Source organism: Nelusetta ayraudi, unplaced genomic scaffold (genome assembly GCF_046127955.1).
Source record: "Nelusetta ayraudi isolate G7.1 ecotype Tasmania unplaced genomic scaffold, CSIRO-AGI_Nayr_v1 ptg000063l, whole genome shotgun sequence".
NCBI classification, from domain to species: Eukaryota; Metazoa; Chordata; class Actinopteri; order Tetraodontiformes; family Monacanthidae; genus Nelusetta; species Nelusetta ayraudi.
In genome coordinates this window covers 1,551,779-1,571,009 of record NW_027466113.1, presented here as the reverse complement: position 1 = coordinate 1,571,009, position 19,231 = coordinate 1,551,779, and the positions used below count along the sequence as shown (strand labels likewise).

Sequence of the window (19,231 nt, the reverse complement as noted above, 5' to 3'; positions counted from 1 at the left end):
TATTTGTCTTCCCTCCTTCTTTGAAGTTGTTTATCTTATTTCATTACTATCAGTTTATTTCATTACTATCATTATTATTATTATCTGTTCATTTTTTACAACAGGGCAACACGGTGGAGGTGTGGTTAGCGCCTCACGGTTGTGGATTTGATCCCGGGCCTGTGACTCTTCTACGTGGAGTTTGCATGTTCTCCCTGTGTCTGTGTGGGTTCTCTCCGGGTTATTCGGCCATGCATGTGAGGTGAATTCGGAACTCTAAATTGTCTGTATGTGTGTGTTTGACAGCGAATGGTTGTTTGTCTCCATGTGGCCCTGTGATGAACTGGTGACTTGTCTAGGATCTACCCTGCCTTCACCCTTTGACAGCTGGCTCCAGCAGACCCCAGCAGGAACACTTTTTCATCTACAAATTAAGATGCTTTCTAACATAAAACGCTGAACTTCCCGATACACTTGAATCGTGTATTTTCGTATCACTTTTTTTTTTTCAATCATATATATTGAAGCTAAGCGAATAGGATCAACAACGCACAGGGTGCGAGTTGTGTTTCTTTTCAAAAAAAAATCTGGCGAAACCCAGAGGTCGAGTGTCATCGCGAGATGTGAGCGCGGGATTTCCCCCCAGCAGTAGGCGGAGACAAGACGCGGCTCTCACACACACACACACACACACACACACACAGCGGTGCTGGGGAGCTCGGCGGCGGCGGTCCTCTCCTCACCCTGCCTCTCAGCTAGGCTAGCAAGTAAACAACGTTAAACGGCGCCGGCTGGTTGTCGGAAAATATGATGACTGAACACGCGGTTGTTTTGAACAAGTCTTCCTTCGTGTCCGCCGGCTCTCTCCCGGGCTTATCCCAAACAAGCGCTGCGTTCCCCGGTCGGGACTCGTGTCAGCGGTGGACTGGAGCACTGGCGCTGCTCAAGTGAGCTAACGCGAACCTCTCCGCTGTATTCACAGAAAAAAAAAAAAGCAGCATTTTTCCTCCCGAAACCCGAGGTAAGCACAACTCTACCGATTAGAAGTTTTACTTTAAAAGGCCACGAAGAGGTAACAGAGTAACAGTTAATTTTTAGCCGGTCTCTTGGCTTTGCCGTGCAGGTGTGTGTATGTGTATGTGTGCCCGAACGCTACCTCCCGATGAGACTCTTCCAGTTTAATTTAACACTACACATTCTTGCATAGATATGTTAAATCCGGATTTTACAAGTGAAATATCTAAGTCGTAAATAAAATTTCTAAGCAAATTTGACTGCGATGCAAAAAAAATACTTACATTTTTGCACAGTGAATCCGTATTCAAACCAATCAGCATTGATTTATGCTTCATCAGTGTCATGCCATTCTCCGTGTGCAAGTATTAATTGAACGCATTACTTCTGATAATTCATAACGCAATCCAGACGTGTTTTTTTTTTTTTTTTTTTTTGAGGGGGGGGGTGCTCTCTAAACTTGGATTGTGTGGTTCATGGAAACGCCGAGGCACTTCTGTGCTTAACCGGACAATTTTTTTTTTTTTTTTTTTTTTTTAAAGGGTCTTTGATACGGACAATGGACAGGAGAGAAAATCATTATTAATTTAGCTCACAAACACGGACCACTTATTTTTCACCGTGCTCCTTTTGCAAAGCGTTCAAGCTCCAATCCTTGTAGAGACCTTTTTGAGTGCGTGTGCACGTGCACTTGGCCGAGCGTGGAGGTAATAGTAGTAAAGCGGATGTTGTCATTAGAGCAGCGGTGGCACAAATTGATATTTATTGCGTGTGTGCATACTTAACCTCTTGACACTGTAAAAGAATCTCCACCGTGTGCTGCTCGCCACCCGCCTCCTCTCGGAAGCTGCCGGCAAGAAGAACGCAGACTAGGCAAAGCGTCACGGAATCGTAAACGCAAAACGAAACATGACTCAAAGACGCACATTTATATACATTATGATTTATATAATGCCAGCACATATGTGGGATTGAAGTACTTCTTTTGCAGTATTACCAGTTAATGTAATCAGTCTACTGATTATTATTTTTTTAATATCTGGCCAAGACTACCATCCTAACATATGTGTATTTGGCTTAAAAACCAAAGAAATTGAAGTTCGTAAAATGACCAATACACTTGCCCCAGTGAAACGATGTGTTAACCAAATCTACCTCGCCAGCACTGATCAATATAGTGATCTTAGAAGATTGCTAATTATTTGACCCAAGCGTTTGAACTCTACTGCAATCAATGGTTTCTGCAAGAGAAAACAAGCTTAAGAGTTTCTAGTCTTCAACTTAACATTCATTTTGGATCACTGTGTACTCTTGCATGGAGAAGTGGTCCCCCGTGTCTTTAATAAGGACTTGCCTGCGTGCGACTCAACATCTCCTCACTGCGAAGCACAACCTGTGCGTCGCCACAGCAGTTGTGTTTTTGAAAAAAATGTTTTTTCAGAGTACGTGCTGGAGGTTTTATTTTTTACAACAGCAAACATAGCTCTCAACACACTTGTGGAGGAGCTGATGCGCAAGGCTCCTCTTGCTCACGCAGCCGTGATTCAGAGGGCAGGATGATCAAACAAGACGATCTAGAGGGAGTTGAGCGTTGATTTTCTAGATGGTGGACTGTGCGTTGTTTGACTATAGCAGTGTTTGTACAGTGTATAAGGCACATATAGAACCCTAGAGCCCCTAAAAGGTTCAGCCGAACCCTTTCATTACCCCCAGTGGCTGTTTGTAGTACTGGCTGTAAAAATCCCTCATCGCTGTCATCAGAGAAGTTCCATCCAACGCCTCTCATTAAAAGCCTGTTTGTAATTCGCAGTTGACTCTCACAAACCAATATCGTGCCAAATTATAAACCAGGTGAGTAATGGGCATAAACGGCTGATGCCGCTCATATTTTGCATCGTAAGAAAGTGGGTCTCACAGGTCTTTTAGTTTTGCAAGACATTAGAGCACAAGACTGCAAACATGCGTCAGACAGATTGTGTGAAATGGGGAAACTGACCTCGGAAACAAAATACAGCACATTGTTTTTTAAAATCGAGAGAGGCCAGGTGTCTCTTGAGCATAGGAATAGGTTGACATCTTTTTCAGTAACTTTTTTAATAACTTACAGGAGTCATTAAAGACGATTTAAGTTTCCAGCTTTAACTACATTGATTCGTTTACAAGCCAGACATACAGAGATTCCATTAAGATCTGACCGAGTCCCACGTTTTTCTCATGACAGGATCCATTGCATGAGGTTGAGACAAGTAGTTACACTTGGCTATCATTGATGAAGTCACCAGGAGAATAGAATAAATTAGGGTCACCGTTGCGGGGACCTCTGAGCACTTTTCTATTTCGCAGCATATCATAAAAAGTATAGTAGACCAAGCTATATATGAAAACTCCATCAGGAACCTTCTGGTTAAATGTTGGAGACCTGTACTGGTCTTGCATTGGTTGAACTGCTAATTAAGCTGCCCTGAAAATGTGTTTTTAATATTACTGCCTCCAGCAAAGGCTGAGATGATGTACTGTGCAACGAGATACTGATACTTTCTTGTAGCGAGATCCACAGAACTGGCAGGCAAGTCAAACAGCCCGGCTCCAATTTCTCATAATTTTTTTCAAAAGCAGCTCTCTTGCAGTTACAAAATTACCTGGCCTCAAAAATGCTCATGTCAAACCCAGTTCATCTTCAGGATGCAACAGAGTTTTAGGGCCACACGAAGAGCCGCTGTTATATTTGGTTGCACTGGGACAATCTTGATAACTAACTTTTTCTCTTAGAGAAACACAATTAGTCTTGCAATATACCAACTTTGTTCTTGTCAAATCATTAGTTTTCATGAGCTTTCTGCATCGCCTGTAACTTCTTCACGTTAGCCCATTTTGCATGCACGCCGCATGTTGCATACAGTCCATGCACAAGAAGCGACAATCCAAAAATGATTGTGTTGCCAAGTAGTTGCTAAGCAGAGTGAAACACTCTAGTCTGCTGCAAAGCGTTGTGCTGTGTGGTCCAGTCTGACTTGTATCGACATATATAATCTGGGTTTCCAATACCCTTAGAAATGTGTCAACCTAAATACCACAATAAAAAGACTCGTAATGGAAGCACCTCAGTTTACAAAAACCTCTCAAATACGCTAGAACATTTACTGTATACGCTCTAATGAGGAGGTATTAGACATTTTAATATAGTAATATATTGCAGGGCACGTGACTTGGTATATGTAGACAGATGAGAAGACTGAGACTTTTTTTTTTTTGCATCATACGTAAGAAAAATATAGCCACCGATTAGATGGTAAACAAGACAATCACTGTCGAAGTAATGGGAACCATTCCAACATGTAACAGGTTTTGAGCAGGTTTGTCTCGCAAGATTAGATTTCTATAAGAATTACGAAGCTTGTGCCCAAAACACCCCTGCAGTGGAAACGCATACAAAAAGTAATTGTATTTTAGTTTTTAATTTCAGAATTCTAACTTTATTTATTTTGCAAAAAACCTGTAGTGGAAACTCAGCTGTGGTGTACTCTTTACGAAATGCTCTTGACAGATTAAGAACTATATTTATGTAACTCAAACTACAGGTCCTCCAGCTCTATTTAAAAAAAAAACAAAAACAGCAGAAGCAGTAACCTAATAGCCTGAGCTCTACCAAATATCTACATTTCAACACATGGTATTCTATTTCTGTCCCAGGTGTCCTGGGGCAGTGGTGAAGCGCTGCACTGCGTTGAGGATGTCCTTTTCACTTTGCCTGACACACATGTGCACGCACCTCTCTATTTTCGAGGACTTGCATTGACTTGCAGTCATTTCTCATTATTTTGTACAGCATAGCGCCAGACCCTTAGCTGAACCATAACCTTTGCCACTGTAATCTTAGATTAAACCTAGCCTCAATCTAGACCTTGCCTCTAAACTGACAAAGAAAAAGAAGATTTTGTAATAGATATTTACCAGAACAAACACACACACACACACACACACACACACACACACACACACACACACACAGTCTGCAGATTGTTGAAATCTGCCTTGGTTTTCCTGCATTCCTTTGGGGATGGTTATACGAACCACAATGCAGGTCACAGTTTCAAGCTGTGTCTCAAAAGACATGGCAAAGAACAACACTGCTTGAAAATAATAAAGTGAGAGTAAAAAAAAGATGACAAGAATCTGGCTTTCAATCAGTTCGTGAAAGCTAAGAAGTCAGAGGTGTTTTGTGACCAAACAAAGGCATTTCCTTGCTGGCACTGTTCAGGTCTGCAGCCCCAGCACTGACTGTGACTGTGTTCAGGTAGCAGATTTCTTGTTTTTTTCACCTGACTGTTAAAATATGTTGAAGGACGGCATGCTAAGTGAGAAGAAGGAAATATATTGCTTCATATTAGATTGTGAAGCAATATAATGGCTGCAGGGCCTCCTTATTGCCACCTTGAGCACAGGGTGCCTGATTCAACCTGACAGTTCACATTTGGGGTTGTGACCAACGAGCAGTCAGCGCAGCCAGAAGAGATTGGCTGGGCTATAAACTAAATGTAAGGTAAGCATTAAGTAAAAGAAGCGGACGTGCAGAGTGAGAAAAAGAATGTGAATGTATTTTTAATGCCATCAATTAGTATATTTAAAGAAAGAAAGCTGCTGAGAAAGAGGATTAGTTCCAAAGAAGGTGGTTAGAAGAAATGATGGGCACCAGGGGCCGGCTGAGCCGCCCAAGTGCAGGGCTAAATCGACACTCTGCTCCCATAGCTCCCTTAACTGTGGCTTCCAGGATTCTCATTAAAATGCATTAGACTTTCCAGGCTGCCCCACACTGCCTTTCACATCATCGCTAGTCTCTTTATCATCTCCAGAGCAAACAGATATGCTAACCAGTAACACTGGGGAAACCACATTCACTGTCAGTCTCCGAGCACCACCGACCGAGAGCTGCCTGACGGGCTGTTTAAGGGAAGGATTTGTGGTGGTCTTTCGCTTAATGTTATCAAGGTGAAGTGCAATGGAGGAGGTCTTAGAGTCATTTTTTTTTTTGGGCTGCTCAAAAATAAACATAAATAAGTAATACTAATAATGATTGCACAAATTTCCATGCCATATGATCGTTCTTTGCTTGCGAGCTTTGGTCATGTGCTTTCAAGCCTTCTTTTTTTTTTTTTAATGGTTACTAACTGGGCATCATCACATGTCAGGAGAATTACCAGAAGGCAGCAGTGAAAAGAATGTCTCAGTTGTGGGCAGGGGTAGGGAGCTTTGCTGAACGAGGACAAACTGTTCACATCTTCATTACTTTGTCAATTACAGCACTCCTATGAAATGGATTAATTCATTTTTCTATCATCCCTTAAGCCCCAGAGTGTATTTTTTCCTTTGTGCGTCCTTGTACCTACTTCGATTAAAGGCAGTTCTATTAGGATTTCTAACACCACAGAAATTGAGCTCCTCTGTCTCGTCAAATATCAGATATAGCTTCGTAATGTTGTGGATAAACACCAATTTGGTTGATTTTAGTTAAGGGAACTAACCTGCACCCCTACAAAAAAAAAAAAAAAACACCTTGATTTTGTTTGTGTCCAATATTTAAAACTGTAATTTGAAAATGGGAGTAAATGTGCAAACACACTGAAAGCTACATCAAGTGAAATTTCTCTTCTTTTAGAAATAACATAATGCAATTGCATATTGTCACCTTACAACCCAGTTGTAATTCAATACATTAGTGCACTTTATGTCAGAAAAGTGTCACAGTCTGTTATAGAGATTTAATATATTAACTATGCATCGACAAACACAGTTTTAAATATTGTGTAAAACCTCTTTCAACCAATTAAGTGTCATCAGTCCACTTGGGTAGAATTAACATGCTTTTATTTTTTTACATTTTGACAAATGCAAAATATGTCTTGTGTCCAGAAAATGTGTTTGTCTTTGTATCTTTACATACTTACAGGCAGTTGTGGTAGTAGAGTATTAGTATTCTACATGTAGGCGGATTGCCTCAAGGTCTGGCAGGCAGAAAAGAGTGCAGAAGTGCTGATATAAAGAAATGTACGGGTTTTGTTTTGTTTTTTTAACTTGCCTGGCCTGGCCTGCAATGGGACCAATATAAACCAGCGCGTGAGGCACTGAAGAGTTGTGGGAGCTCAAATTTTAAAAAATTGTATGTGAGCAGCCTGGGATTCTATTCCAAAATAATTGCAATCAATTTATTGCAATCCAGTCAGACTTGGACCGTCTCCCACCCACCGCATCGCATTCATTAAATCTCTTGTAATTAACTGCCCGTTGAAAAATGATTGTCAGTACAAAGTCAGATGTTGATGTAACTAGGCTAATGGGCCGAGAGAGCTGTAGTTTCTGGCACACACACGGTTGTGTTTCAACAACACAGGCTGCTGTGTCTTTAGAGGAAGTAGATCTTGATCCTGACTTGGGATGCTTTCTTGTTTCCTTTGCCCTTTTCAGAAGGGCGCTTCATTAAGCAAGCTTTTATGCTCTAATGAAGGATGGCTTTGAAGCTCTATTACGTGGGTGTCAAACTCATTTGCACCGAGGGCCACATCAGCATTACAGTTGCCCTCAGAGGCGCGGTCATGACCGAATAAATACAATCGCACCGGAATACGTTGGCTGCCTCCGTCTTTGATTGTTCATCTCGGTTACTGATATTGTTCATTTGCATGCATGTAAAACGATATGAACGCACATACCGTCGTTCTGTGTTATGAATCCTTATAATTAATCAGGTTGACACCCACGTTCCTCCATTTGTGGGCTTGGCACCAAACTGCGATACATCTGTAGCATCAACCAAAATGCTCCGATCCTGTCGACTTCAGAAAAATTGACGTCAATTTGGTTAAAATTCCGATATCTAAGACAGTAAATCGTGGCGTCGGCAGGCAAATAATCATTTTGTGTCAAGACATACAGTTGCCAAATCTGGCTACGTCAGAGCAGGCCCGAATTTGGTCAGCAGGCCTCGGGTTTGACACGTGCTCTGTTATTCAGACTTTTCTTTTAAACATTAAATTAAATCACAGGTAATAGATGCTGACTCGATGCAGTTTTAGCCTTTTTGATTCCAGGATAAATTTACATTAGATGCTTTGTCTAAAAACAAAAACAAAACCCACCAAATGTTGCTCGCTGAGTCACTTGTCAGCTACTGAGGTGAAAATTTGTTCTCGTCGGAAAGTGTAAAAACCGTTGCCTAGTTTTTTGTTTGTTTTTTGTTTAGCTAATTGAATACTTTTTATCCGGCGTCCACCAAACCATAACCTAAATTAAAAAAAGGAAGGAGGCGTCTAACTTACCTGTTCCACTGCCTTGAATTTTTTTCTCTACACAAAAACAGTGTATGTATGGTGCAGGCGTAAAACCTTTACTAAAACAGGTTACAGATCCTGTAAAGAAGGATATGAAAAGGACGGAAACAGCCGCCTTTAATACTGCTGTTGCAGAGGCTGTGGTGGTTCTGGCAGTGGACGACAGAGACACAGTCTGATGGTCTGCTGTGGAGGCAGAATCAGCGGGTTGCCTCATAGCGTGCACTCTCAGAAATAGAATGCGGGTATTAGACCTTTCCCCAATGTTTGAATAGTTGAGGCCATGGATCTCATCTAACGTCTGATTGTATTTGGATCTGCTGCGACCTTTCTCTAATATGGACATTTTCATTCTCAGCCAGTGTCTTGGCTCACTGTTCACTCTACTAACAAGACACAAAAACCACTTGGCTCCAAGGTCACTTTAAATGACTAGAGACACACACACACACTTACGCACCCAGGATTCAGCAGTGCCCTCATGGTCCGATGGTTTGATTCTAAGCATGTGAGCTTTAAATAAGTGAGCTCAAAGCTGACAGCCGCTCACAGCAGTCGGCTCTCTGTTTTGTGTCCCATTAGAATGTGAGGATGCAAATGAGGCCGCCTCGTGCGCCACGGCCTCTTGCAGTGGCTTTGACATTTTCCAGCTACGGGTTTCCTGGCTCGGGCAAATTGCTGAGGGCATTGACGATGCGTCCCCGTGGGAGCCAGTGTGCAGTGAGAGGGATTAAGCAGCGCTGCTGGCACCATTCGCCTCATGCTGCCCTCGTCCTTGTGGGTCTGAAAGAGCATGTAGGACGACAGCCCAGTTTTAGTCTCGCAAGCAGCCTCCTCTTCACACTCGATTTCACCTGATTTTGACTGCCGCGTCAGCACCAAGTCATTTACGCTGTCGGTGGTGTGTGTTTTTCCATTTTATTTCATTTGAATTCTTTTTCGCCATACATGACATTTTGTCAGGGGAAATAGCGTAAGCCTCTGCAGTCAGCTTGTGAACTGGAGACTTTAAGAGGAAATGAAGACAAATCCCTTTTGGTAGTCAGAATATATTAATGTGAATTTGTTTGCATATATTTACACATGACATTTTTGCTGTATTTAGAAGCGTGACTGCAATTATACTTTGGTATGTTTTAATGCATGACAGTGGCCAGCAATGCGTCTTTACTGTGTGGACTCAAGTCATTAAAGCTACTGCTATTGCTTTTTCTGCACTAGTTCCGTGTTATTGTTTGAATTCCAGCATATTCTAAGTTTGGCTGTGACTTGTTTTTCGCTGTAAGAAATGGAAAATCAATTAGTTCACCCTGCTGGAATTATTTTAGTTTTACAAAAAATAAAACATACCAGTGTTTACTTTATTAAGCATCTCAACCCTGCAAAGCTCCCACTGTACTCCTACGTAGGCTCAAATGAAATGAAACAAAAAGAAGGGATTTCCTCCCCCTTGCTCTTCAAAGCAGCACACACAAGCATAATGTGAGACAAACTGCTGACAAAGAGCTATCTGGTCACTACAAAAGTGTGTTTCTTACCCTTGGCTGAGTAGTTTCCTGGTTGTCAAGCTGACATTGTCTTGTTTCCATCCAATACATACCACAGTTGCATTGGTTATGCAGCAACAAAAAGGCATAAGGCATTAAAAAAAAAAAAGAGTCAAAGTGGTTTCTGTATCCTCACAAACGAAAGGAGGTGTTGGGCTTTCAAGAGTGTCAAGAACAGCCAAGGGACTCTGCTCAGATCCTACAGAGCAGATGGAGCATACAGAGGTTAGGAGGAGGGCCAGAAAAACGAGGTTGTAGAACCCAAGAGTCAAAAACTACACAAGTGCAAATGCGATGCAGAGAAACGATGCACGTGGCTGAGAAAAGCTTCAGGGTATATCGACATAACTTGCCTGTCCGTTCGTGCTTGTGTCTGAGCTGCATCCTGATACAGTTTGACCTGATTTAGTGTACTTTCTGACAGCTACATTTGGTGAAAAGCCACTCCCCCAATCCTACTGTGTCATATATCAAATGCTCTAGGTGCAGGTGAGTGTCATGCACACCTGAAGCAAGGGGAAGGGTAAAATGGCAGCTCATTAATTTGTCAGGTAGTGAGCGTGCACTTCTGTTGGCAGGCAGCTGCTGGCCGCTAATCACCGGTTTGATTTAGAGTTTCTCAATGACTCATTTGTTCTCCAAGTATGCAGATGAGCCGAGTCGAGCCGGTCCTCTTGCTCTGTCCACTGAGCCTCTTTGCCGTGTAATTTGTTTGACTGTATCGAGGGAGGGTGACAGGAGATGTAAGGTTAAGAAAACATGTCTTCTGCTTGCTGATGTGAGCAACCAGTATTCCCAAAGGTGAGAGCTGAAGCCTGCCTCTGATAAATCACCCAATTGTATCACTTGAATAAAGAGTGCACTGCTGGATTGCAGACCTTATTATTGATTTGTTAATTTTTGTCTGGACTCTTTGCTGTCTGCTGCAATGATAATTATGTGTTCTGGTGATTTACTATGCATTTTTGTTTTCTTGATTATTTGTGTTCCACCTATAATTTCTCTAAAGTTTGTTCTTTTTCCTTTCTTCCTCTTTTTATGGCCCTTCCCTTCCCTCCCCTCCATTCACTGCAACCAACAATGGTCCAACCCTCTTTTCCCTTCCCTTCCTGTCCTTAGTCTTTGCCCCGGTGGCGGATGTCTCGCCGCCTGCCCCTGAGGTCGGAGGGTAGCTGGAGTCAGAAGGTGGATCCTCGGCTGCAGCAGTGATGCGGGCGTCCATGGCGGGCTGCAGGATGAGTGTGGGCACGCTGCTTAATGGGCTACTCGTCTCCATAGTCGCCGCTCTGCTTTGGAAGTATTCCAAACTGAGCGAGCATGCTGCCATGCTGGAGGAAGAGCTACACATGACACGGCAGTCCCAAGAGCTCTCGCAGGCCCGTATCGACTACCATGTCGCCTTGCAGGCCCTTCAGGAGCACGGTACACGCATGGTCTGCACTGGCAAGATGCACACTGACCGCATCTGCCGCTTTGACTACCTGTGCTACTGCTCTGAGGCTGAGGAGTTTGTCTTCTTTCACTCCAATTCTTCAGTCATGCTTCCCAATTTAGGGTCAAGGCGCTTCCAACCTGCCTTGTTGGACTTGTCATCAGTAGAGGATCACAACACCCAGTACTTCAACTTTTTGGAGCTCCCAGCAGCCACATTAAAATTCATGCCCAAGCCTGTGTTTGTGCCAGATGTGACGCTCATTCTAAACAGATTTAATCCCGACAACCTAATGCATGTGTTCCATGATGACCTGCTGCCAGCCTTCTATACTATGAAACAATATATGGATTTGGATGATGAGGCTCGGCTGGTTTTCATGGAGGGCTGGGGAGAGGGCCCGCACTTTGATCTCTACCGACTTCTTAGCAGCAAACAGCCACTGCTCAAGGAACAGCTTAGGAATTTTGGAAAGCTCATATGTTTCACAAAGTCCTACGTTGGCTTGTCCAAGATGACCACCTGGTATCAGTATGGCTTTGTGCAGCCACAGGGGCCTAAAGCCAACATGATGGTCTCGGGAAATGAGATCCGGCAGTTTGCCAAGGCTCTCATGGAGAAAATGAACATCACTGGGGTTGAGGATGTGGAGAAAGAAGGTAGGAGTGCCGAGTTTGAGAATGAAAAGGTGAAAAGGGATGAATACATTGTTGTATTTAGTCGTTCAACGACAAGGTTGATACTGAATGAAGCTGAGCTAATTATGGCTCTAGCGCAGGAGTTTCAGATGAGGGTGGTTACGGTATCTCTGGAGGAGCAGTCGCTCCCTAGTATCATTCAGATGATCAGCGGTGCCACCATGTTAGTCAGTATGCACGGAGCTCAGCTGATCACCTCGCTCTTCCTGCCCAGGGGAGCTGTTGTGGTTGAGCTGTTTCCCTTTGCGGTGAACCCAGAGCAATATACCCCATACAAAACCCTTACGTCCCTTCCAGGCATGGACCTTCACTATATTTCCTGGAGAAACACACTGGAGGAAAATACCATCACCCACCCAGACAGACCTTGGGAGCAAGGGGGCATCAGCCACTTGGAGAAGGACGAGCAGGAGAGAATCCTGGCAAGCAGAGATGTCCCTAGGCACCTGTGCTGCCGCAACCCTGAATGGCTCTTCAGGATATACCAGGACACTCTGGTGGACATTCCATCCTTCTTGGACGTCCTCGAAGAGGGCTTAAAAACAAAGCCTACTTTGAAAAAGTCAAAGCCAGCCAGCTCTCTACACCCAGGCAGAGTAAGAGAGCCTCAGTGCCAGACGTCAGTGCAGACCAGCAATGAGGCTAAACTCACAGTCTCCTGGCAGATCCCGTGGAATCTGAAATACCTGAAGGTCAGAGACGTGAAGTACGAGGTGTGGATCCAGGAGCAGGGAGAGAACACCTACATGCCTTACATCCTTCCCCAGCTGAACTATACTTTTTCAGAGAATATTAAGCCTTTCACCACCTACCTGGTGTGGGTCAGGTGTATCTTCAACAAGAACCTCTTGGGTCCCTTTGCAGACGTTCTCATGTGCCGGACTTAGTGGAAGTACCTGCCACACTGCCAGTGTGTTCCTGTGCCATTTAACACAGACGATGTCAACTTCTTGTTGCAGACACTGAAGTTAGAAAATCACCGAAGGGATGCCACAAAGGGACTATATGAGACTTCAGACTGAAACCATGAATTAATTGAAATGTGTATTTATGTAAGAATACAACAACTCTACTGACAGTACCAGAATCCAAAACCGCAGATTTATTTATTTATGTGAAAAATAATATAAGAATTTTTTTTTTTCAAGTATTAGTCAAAACACTGATTCTTTACCTTTTACAGTATGCAATGTAGCTTTTCTGTGGACAGCAAGAGAGATTTCTAAATATCAAGTTGTTTGGTTTTTTGTTTGGTTTTTTTAAATGTTTTTTTTTAATTGGTCCAATGTTTCAAGTGTGTGTGTGTGTGTGTGTGTGTGATACCTGGATGACTTGGTTTACCTACAAATTGTTCAATTGCATACACTGTTATTTGCAGAACCTAAACCAAAGTAACCTTTTCCCCTCGCAGTTTTAGCCAACCGTCATTGAAAATATTTTCACTTTACTCTTACACTCAAATTTTCCCTGACTGTTTGAAGAAGAAGATGAAGTCTTTATTAGTCCTATGTGGGTAGGCGGAACACAATTGCAAAGTATAGTTCGAAGTCCTCTGTCTAAGAACAAAGTTAGGAATTTGTGATCTCCATGAACATACATATTGTGTGATCGACCACGGTCTTTCAGTGTTTAGGATGTTTATACGTCAAGTGCAGCTCTTCGGTTGAATTTCGGCCTTTCTCTCACAGGCCCATGAATCTGCAAATGTTGTTTGTGCAGTATTTTGATAGCACAACAGTTACTTCTGTGGAAAACTGGGATACAAAGTGAAGATCTAGTCATTTTTAGTTACTCTAATCTAAACTTGACCTAAAGATTGTGACCTTGCTTTTAAAAACTTCTATTGTGTTCTATGGGTAACATGTTTCTGAAGTGGCCCGCAAACGAAGAAACCTGTATCCGTTTAGCGGCACAAATAAATGGTTTTCTAGTTGGCTCCAATTACAGCTGCAATAATTCTAATTTTCTGTTCAGGGGAATCTCTACGTTGCCATAATTAGTGTAGAAAAGCTTATTTGCTGTCTGCAGCAGAATGCTACGCGGGCTGGGAGACACATTTTACCTTATTGGATTTCAGTTTAGGAAGAACAAATATGTCACTTTGCTGTCGTCTTAGACTTGACATCTAGAAATACCCCTGGGTCTTGAAGTCAAGTGAGTGGATGAATTTGCTTTAGTTTGTGGATAGTTGCAATGCAAAAATGTATGATTTAGATATTATAAATTAAGATGTTAATATATCAGACATGTAGCAAGAGGCAGTCAAATAACAATATCTTCAACATACTGTGTGATTTTGAGCTGTTTTAAGCTAATATCAGGTAATTTTCCTGGGTTCTTGTTCCCAAATCCTCAGTTCTTTCCCCAAGAGAGGTTTTCCCTACAGTACATCCAGTTGCAGTTTTTCCACTGACACTTTGCCCTCAAAGTTCTAAGATGCAGTTGTGGTTGTTAATGCATGTTTTGGAGTTTTGTTTTTTTTTTTTTTTTTTTCAGCCTCATTGTGAATGCAAGATTTGATTGTTCATACACTTATGTGTTTGTTTAATTGGTTAGTGTGCCTGCCCCCGCCTCATTGGAGACATCACACTGTACGTGCCGGGTGAAATGAGCGTGTATGAGTCTGTTTTTACACTAGCGAATAGCTTGACTGTCATTGTTCAGTGACGTGTTTGAATAAAGAAGCCTATTTCTTACAGTATATGCTTTGTTTCAGCGTTACTTTGTCAGGCTAAATCATGATTGTGCTGAAGATTGCTTTTACATTGGCCAATCAGTGAGTGGAAAAAGAAAGAGGCGTCACATGGAGCTTGTGATAGTTACAGTTTCTAATACTTTTTCTGCCACCAACTGCTTTGAAAGACGTCTAATCGTGCTGTTGTGTTGTCATATAAAGAACAACTTCCAATAGACACCAAATCACTTCACATCGCACTAAATCTAAAATATGTACTTTTGATTTTTCTTTATAGTTTGATAGATTTTTCCCCCCCAACACATTTAGGATTGAATGCATTACTTTGCAGCCCATTTCTCTGTGAGACACATTTAATTTATGGGGGCAAAAAAATCTGACTAATAGAATATCTGCCATTAATACCAACTATAAACTAATAAATAAACGTTTTTGGTCAGAAACTCTATTACTAAGTCAGGCAAGAGGAAGACGTTTCGACAGCAAGCTTGTCCTCACTTGTCTTTACTCCTTCTCTGACGGATGGGAAAATCAGTCCCACAAAACACACAACAACAGACAGCGGCTGGTTGAACTAAAATAGCCTCCAGACTGGATGCAGGGGTAAACAACCAGCCCAGCTCTGTCACACAGAAGAAAATAATCTCTCCACCAGTTTCTTGGAAGATCACCATTAAGCACATGACATCTTGTTTGTTAAACCTGTGCAAACATTTCAGCTTTATGACTTCCTAGAGTGTCTGCAGGACCGCATGGCCCACTTACAAAAGTTTGATAATGCTTGAAAGAAGTGTGTGTGTGTGTGTGTGTGTGTGTGTGTGTGTGTGTGTGTGTGTGTGTGTGTGTGTGTGTGTGAGAGAGAAATATAATTTTTTGTTTAAGTCGCCTGATGGATGAATCTGTCAAATAGAAGAGAGGTACAGTATCAAATCTGGGGGCACAAATTCTGTACCCCAAGTGAGATAGTAAAAAGATGAGAGTGAATATTTGGTCGGCTGGAGTGTCCTTGATCAGAGAGTGCAACATGTTTTTACAAAATCAAGCAAGTAACCATCAGCTGTCTCTATAAAATAAAAATGATAAAATTAGACCCATTCAATAGGCCCCTCAAAATATTTGTAATCTCCTAAACTGGAAAGGCGTGCAATTCAAAATCTGATTAAACAAACAGACAAACAAAAACTTTAAACGTAATATTGTACCTGCGAGCATGGAGAATTCTATGGGTCCAGTAGTTGGTTGCCCAGAGAGCATGTCGTTTGACAGGGTGAGTGTTATGGTCCAAAATTGCCTGCAAGCTTTATTCCAGTCTCATTAGCAGCTTGGTTTTAGGTACCAAAGCTGTAATGTAACGAGCATAAAGTATGCATTGGCAAGTAGAGCAAAATATATATATATATATATATATATATATATATATATATATATATATATATATATATATATATATATATATATATATTTTTTTTTTTTTTTATTATATATTTTTTTTTAAGGTAATTAAACTGGCTGGCGTCCATATCTCTCTAAAATTCCCTTGCAGCGTATGTGCTCCTGTCTTGACCTCGATTAAGAAGCTAGTAACCCCGACCATTTACATCTCGCGTGAAACTTTTCCATTTCCTTTTTCATTTCTGCCTAATGGTGTCGGTTACTTAGGGGTCAAACCTAAAGGCTGTTTTCCATCTTAAAGGGAAAGTAAGCAAATAATGTATACTGTCAGTGAACCTAGCTTGTTCGCCAGTGGTTTTTGTCTCTGCAGTCTGCCTAATTTCTACTGTACTTACAGCCCTAAGTACTGTGTCCAGTATAATTTTGCACGTGAGGGCTTTCGTGAGGATTATGAGGTGTCTTCACACATTGTAGCAGTTGTTTGTGACACACCAATGACTACATTAATGTAAGATGCCCCTCTGCCTCACGCCGGTGAGCCGTCACCTCTTCTGGACAGCCCGAAGAGCCGAGGCTCGGCTGGGCCTCGCTTCCCCCTCTGCAGCTCCCACGGTGCGCCGCAGTTCCCAGGGCCATTTTCTGCCAGCTTAACCACGGAGACAAGATGCCCCCTGACAGGTGCAGATGGGCAGCACCCGGCTAAGTGACAGTGGCCTTCCCCACAGCGGTGGAAGACAGGGGCCCTCGGCGGCAGCTGAGAAATGGACTGCGGTGTAATGGACTGTGTGAGTGTTTATGGGTGGCTGCGTATTAAAGTGGCCATTGCACGTGGTGGTGGTGGTGGTGGCGGGGGGGGGGGGGGGGGGGGGGGAGTCAAATGGACCTTGTGTGGCTGAGATTAAACATGGGAAATGATGAACACGATCTGGCCCCTGATCAAGCCTCAAAGTATTTGTTTTGTTTTGTTTTTTTTAGCCTGACAAGAATAATGACGTGTTACCACAAGCCTCTGGGAAGCAAAATGTTTCTCATTTCCTTTTCGATGAATTGAAGTTCCCCCGGAGTGCATTTATCCTCATTATTGATGAAATTACATGAAATCATCCTTCCGACTATGTCTTTCCCTAAGCCCCTCCATCTCTCCGTCACTGTTGAATTTGCTTTGGTGTCGAAGTTCGGAAGCACATTCCTGCCATACAAAAGAAAAAACTCTCAGTATCATGTTTTTTTTTTAGTGATAATTTTCATGTTTTTACAGAAAACTATCAAATTTTGGTGAAAGTCAACATTTGTACATGAAACTATCGTGTTATTTTGTGATAGTAAAAGGCTCAGTATCAGAGTTATGTGAAAGTTTCATGTTTCTAAGTGATCATTTTCCCATTTTACATGAAGCTATTACGTTATTTCATGATAGTGAAGGGCTCACTACCGCATGATTTCACGTTTCAGATTCTTACTAGATCATTTTCACATTATTTTAACGAACGAAGCTAGACGAAAACGAAACGAGGCAAGCAATGGCACTGTACCAGCCTGTATCAGACGTCTTTTCAACTGAACTGGCATGGGTCCTATTGAGCTCCTGCTACTTTGCCATGGCTCAAAATGTGGATTCGCCACCGTCAAGATGCATTCTTCCTTCGATACAACCCCACGCTTTTCAAAAACCCTCGTCAAAGTACGCATCTGCAAAAAAGAGACACATTTTTAGCCAAAATATAATCCAGAGCGGTGAAAAAATGTCCTGAATCTGTGTTTTAAAGTAAATCTGTTTTTATCTGGGATTATTTGGAGCATGAGGAGATTGTAGGCAGCTCTGTGCACAGATTGCATCAGACACCTGACCCCTGCAGGCATCCTGGCCGCCAGTAGACGATGAGTAAACAAGGCACCGTGAATTTCTGTAATACGTGACCCAAGCAGATGATGGAAACGAGTAATGAGTGCGAAGTCAATCAATCAACCAATCAACTTTTATTTATGAAGCGCAAAATCACATTCAAAGGCATCTCAAAGCGCTTTAGTCCATTCTTCACAATTTTAGGGGCTCCGAGTTACATTCACCGCATGTGCCGTTGTGTATTGAGTGTTTTCCAATATCAGACTTACACCCCAGTCATCCTTTTTTACAATACAAAAAGGTTTGATATATTGTAGTGGAGATATATTGATATGTACATCCAGACTGTGAAATTTGTACTCAAAAACATAAATAAAGCTGTGACCGGGATTGGATGGAGTTTGTGTAGATGTGCAGATTTAATTTAATTAATCCTCAGTTTTCAGTGCAAATTTCTTAAATATCCAATTACTGTCTAAAATCTAAACTAGAACTTCAATTGTTCATTGATGTAACAAATGTGAGTGAATCAAGCCATTTCTCAGAGTTGGAAAAAGCACACCAGCTTTTTCCAACACTTTTATATAGAGTCCTTAGCATTTTTTCCATTGAAAGGTCCATCTCAAGATCGTCTCGCATAGCGAGCAAAGCAAACACACTGGTTTTGAATACAGCTGGGTTAAATGTGAATTCATACTATGATTCAACCGTCACAGATTCTTGATATTTTATTCCGTCGGCCAGCCCCTTCATTCATCCTGCAACCTTCAGACAGGCGGCTGTGATCTACAGAATGTGAATTGAGTTGTACGCCTGATTTTTTTTTTTTTCCTATCGACTTTGTATTCAGACAATGTTGCTGTATTTCCTCCATCCCAATCCTCCAGAAGAGAGCTGGAGCTCACTAATGGGTTTCTGGCTTTTCGCTGAAACAATGTGCTGCTGTGCGGAGGGGTGTAAGGTTAATCTCGACGTGTTTGAAGTCGGGGTTGTGCCTCATTGACTCTCCCTTTCTTCTCTCATCGCTTTCTTCATCTCCTCTCGCTCCCGCTCTCTCACTACCCGTATCTCCTGCACTCTCGCGCACATATCTGCGCTTTGAACTGTGACTAAAGCTTTCTGGGGTCTCCCTCTGTATTTCTTTTTTGCTTTGCCCCTCTTTGATCTGTGTTAAAAGGTTAAGGTGACTTTGGGGGATTGGGCAGGGCCGGGAGGGTGTAAAGTTCACGCCTAACAGCTTCTGTCGGGGCGACTGAGTCTGGAATTCAGAATTTTCAGCCTGTCAGCAGTGCAGTGCGAACGTCATTAG

At 42.3% G+C, this 19,231-nt stretch overlaps 1 protein-coding gene across 2 annotated transcripts; it reads left to right on the top strand.

The window, feature by feature from the left end:
• Positions 1 to 672: 672 nt before the first annotated feature.
• Positions 673 to 14,693, top strand: pomgnt2 (protein O-linked mannose N-acetylglucosaminyltransferase 2 (beta 1,4-)). Of its 2 annotated transcripts, none has more exons than XM_076041033.1 (2): positions 673 to 1,000; positions 10,982 to 14,693. In XM_076041033.1, exon 2 carries the CDS (start codon positions 11,071 to 11,073, stop codon positions 12,877 to 12,879), a length of 1,809 nt encoding a protein of 602 aa, XP_075897148.1. In that variant the 5' UTR covers positions 673 to 1,000; positions 10,982 to 11,070; the 3' UTR covers positions 12,880 to 14,693. The 2 variants fall into 2 exon arrangements, with proteins under 2 accessions (XP_075897148.1, XP_075897149.1); XM_076041034.1 differs by lacking the exon at positions 673 to 1,000 and adding an exon at positions 6,961 to 7,035.
• The last annotated feature ends 4,538 nt before the right edge of the window (positions 14,694 to 19,231 follow it).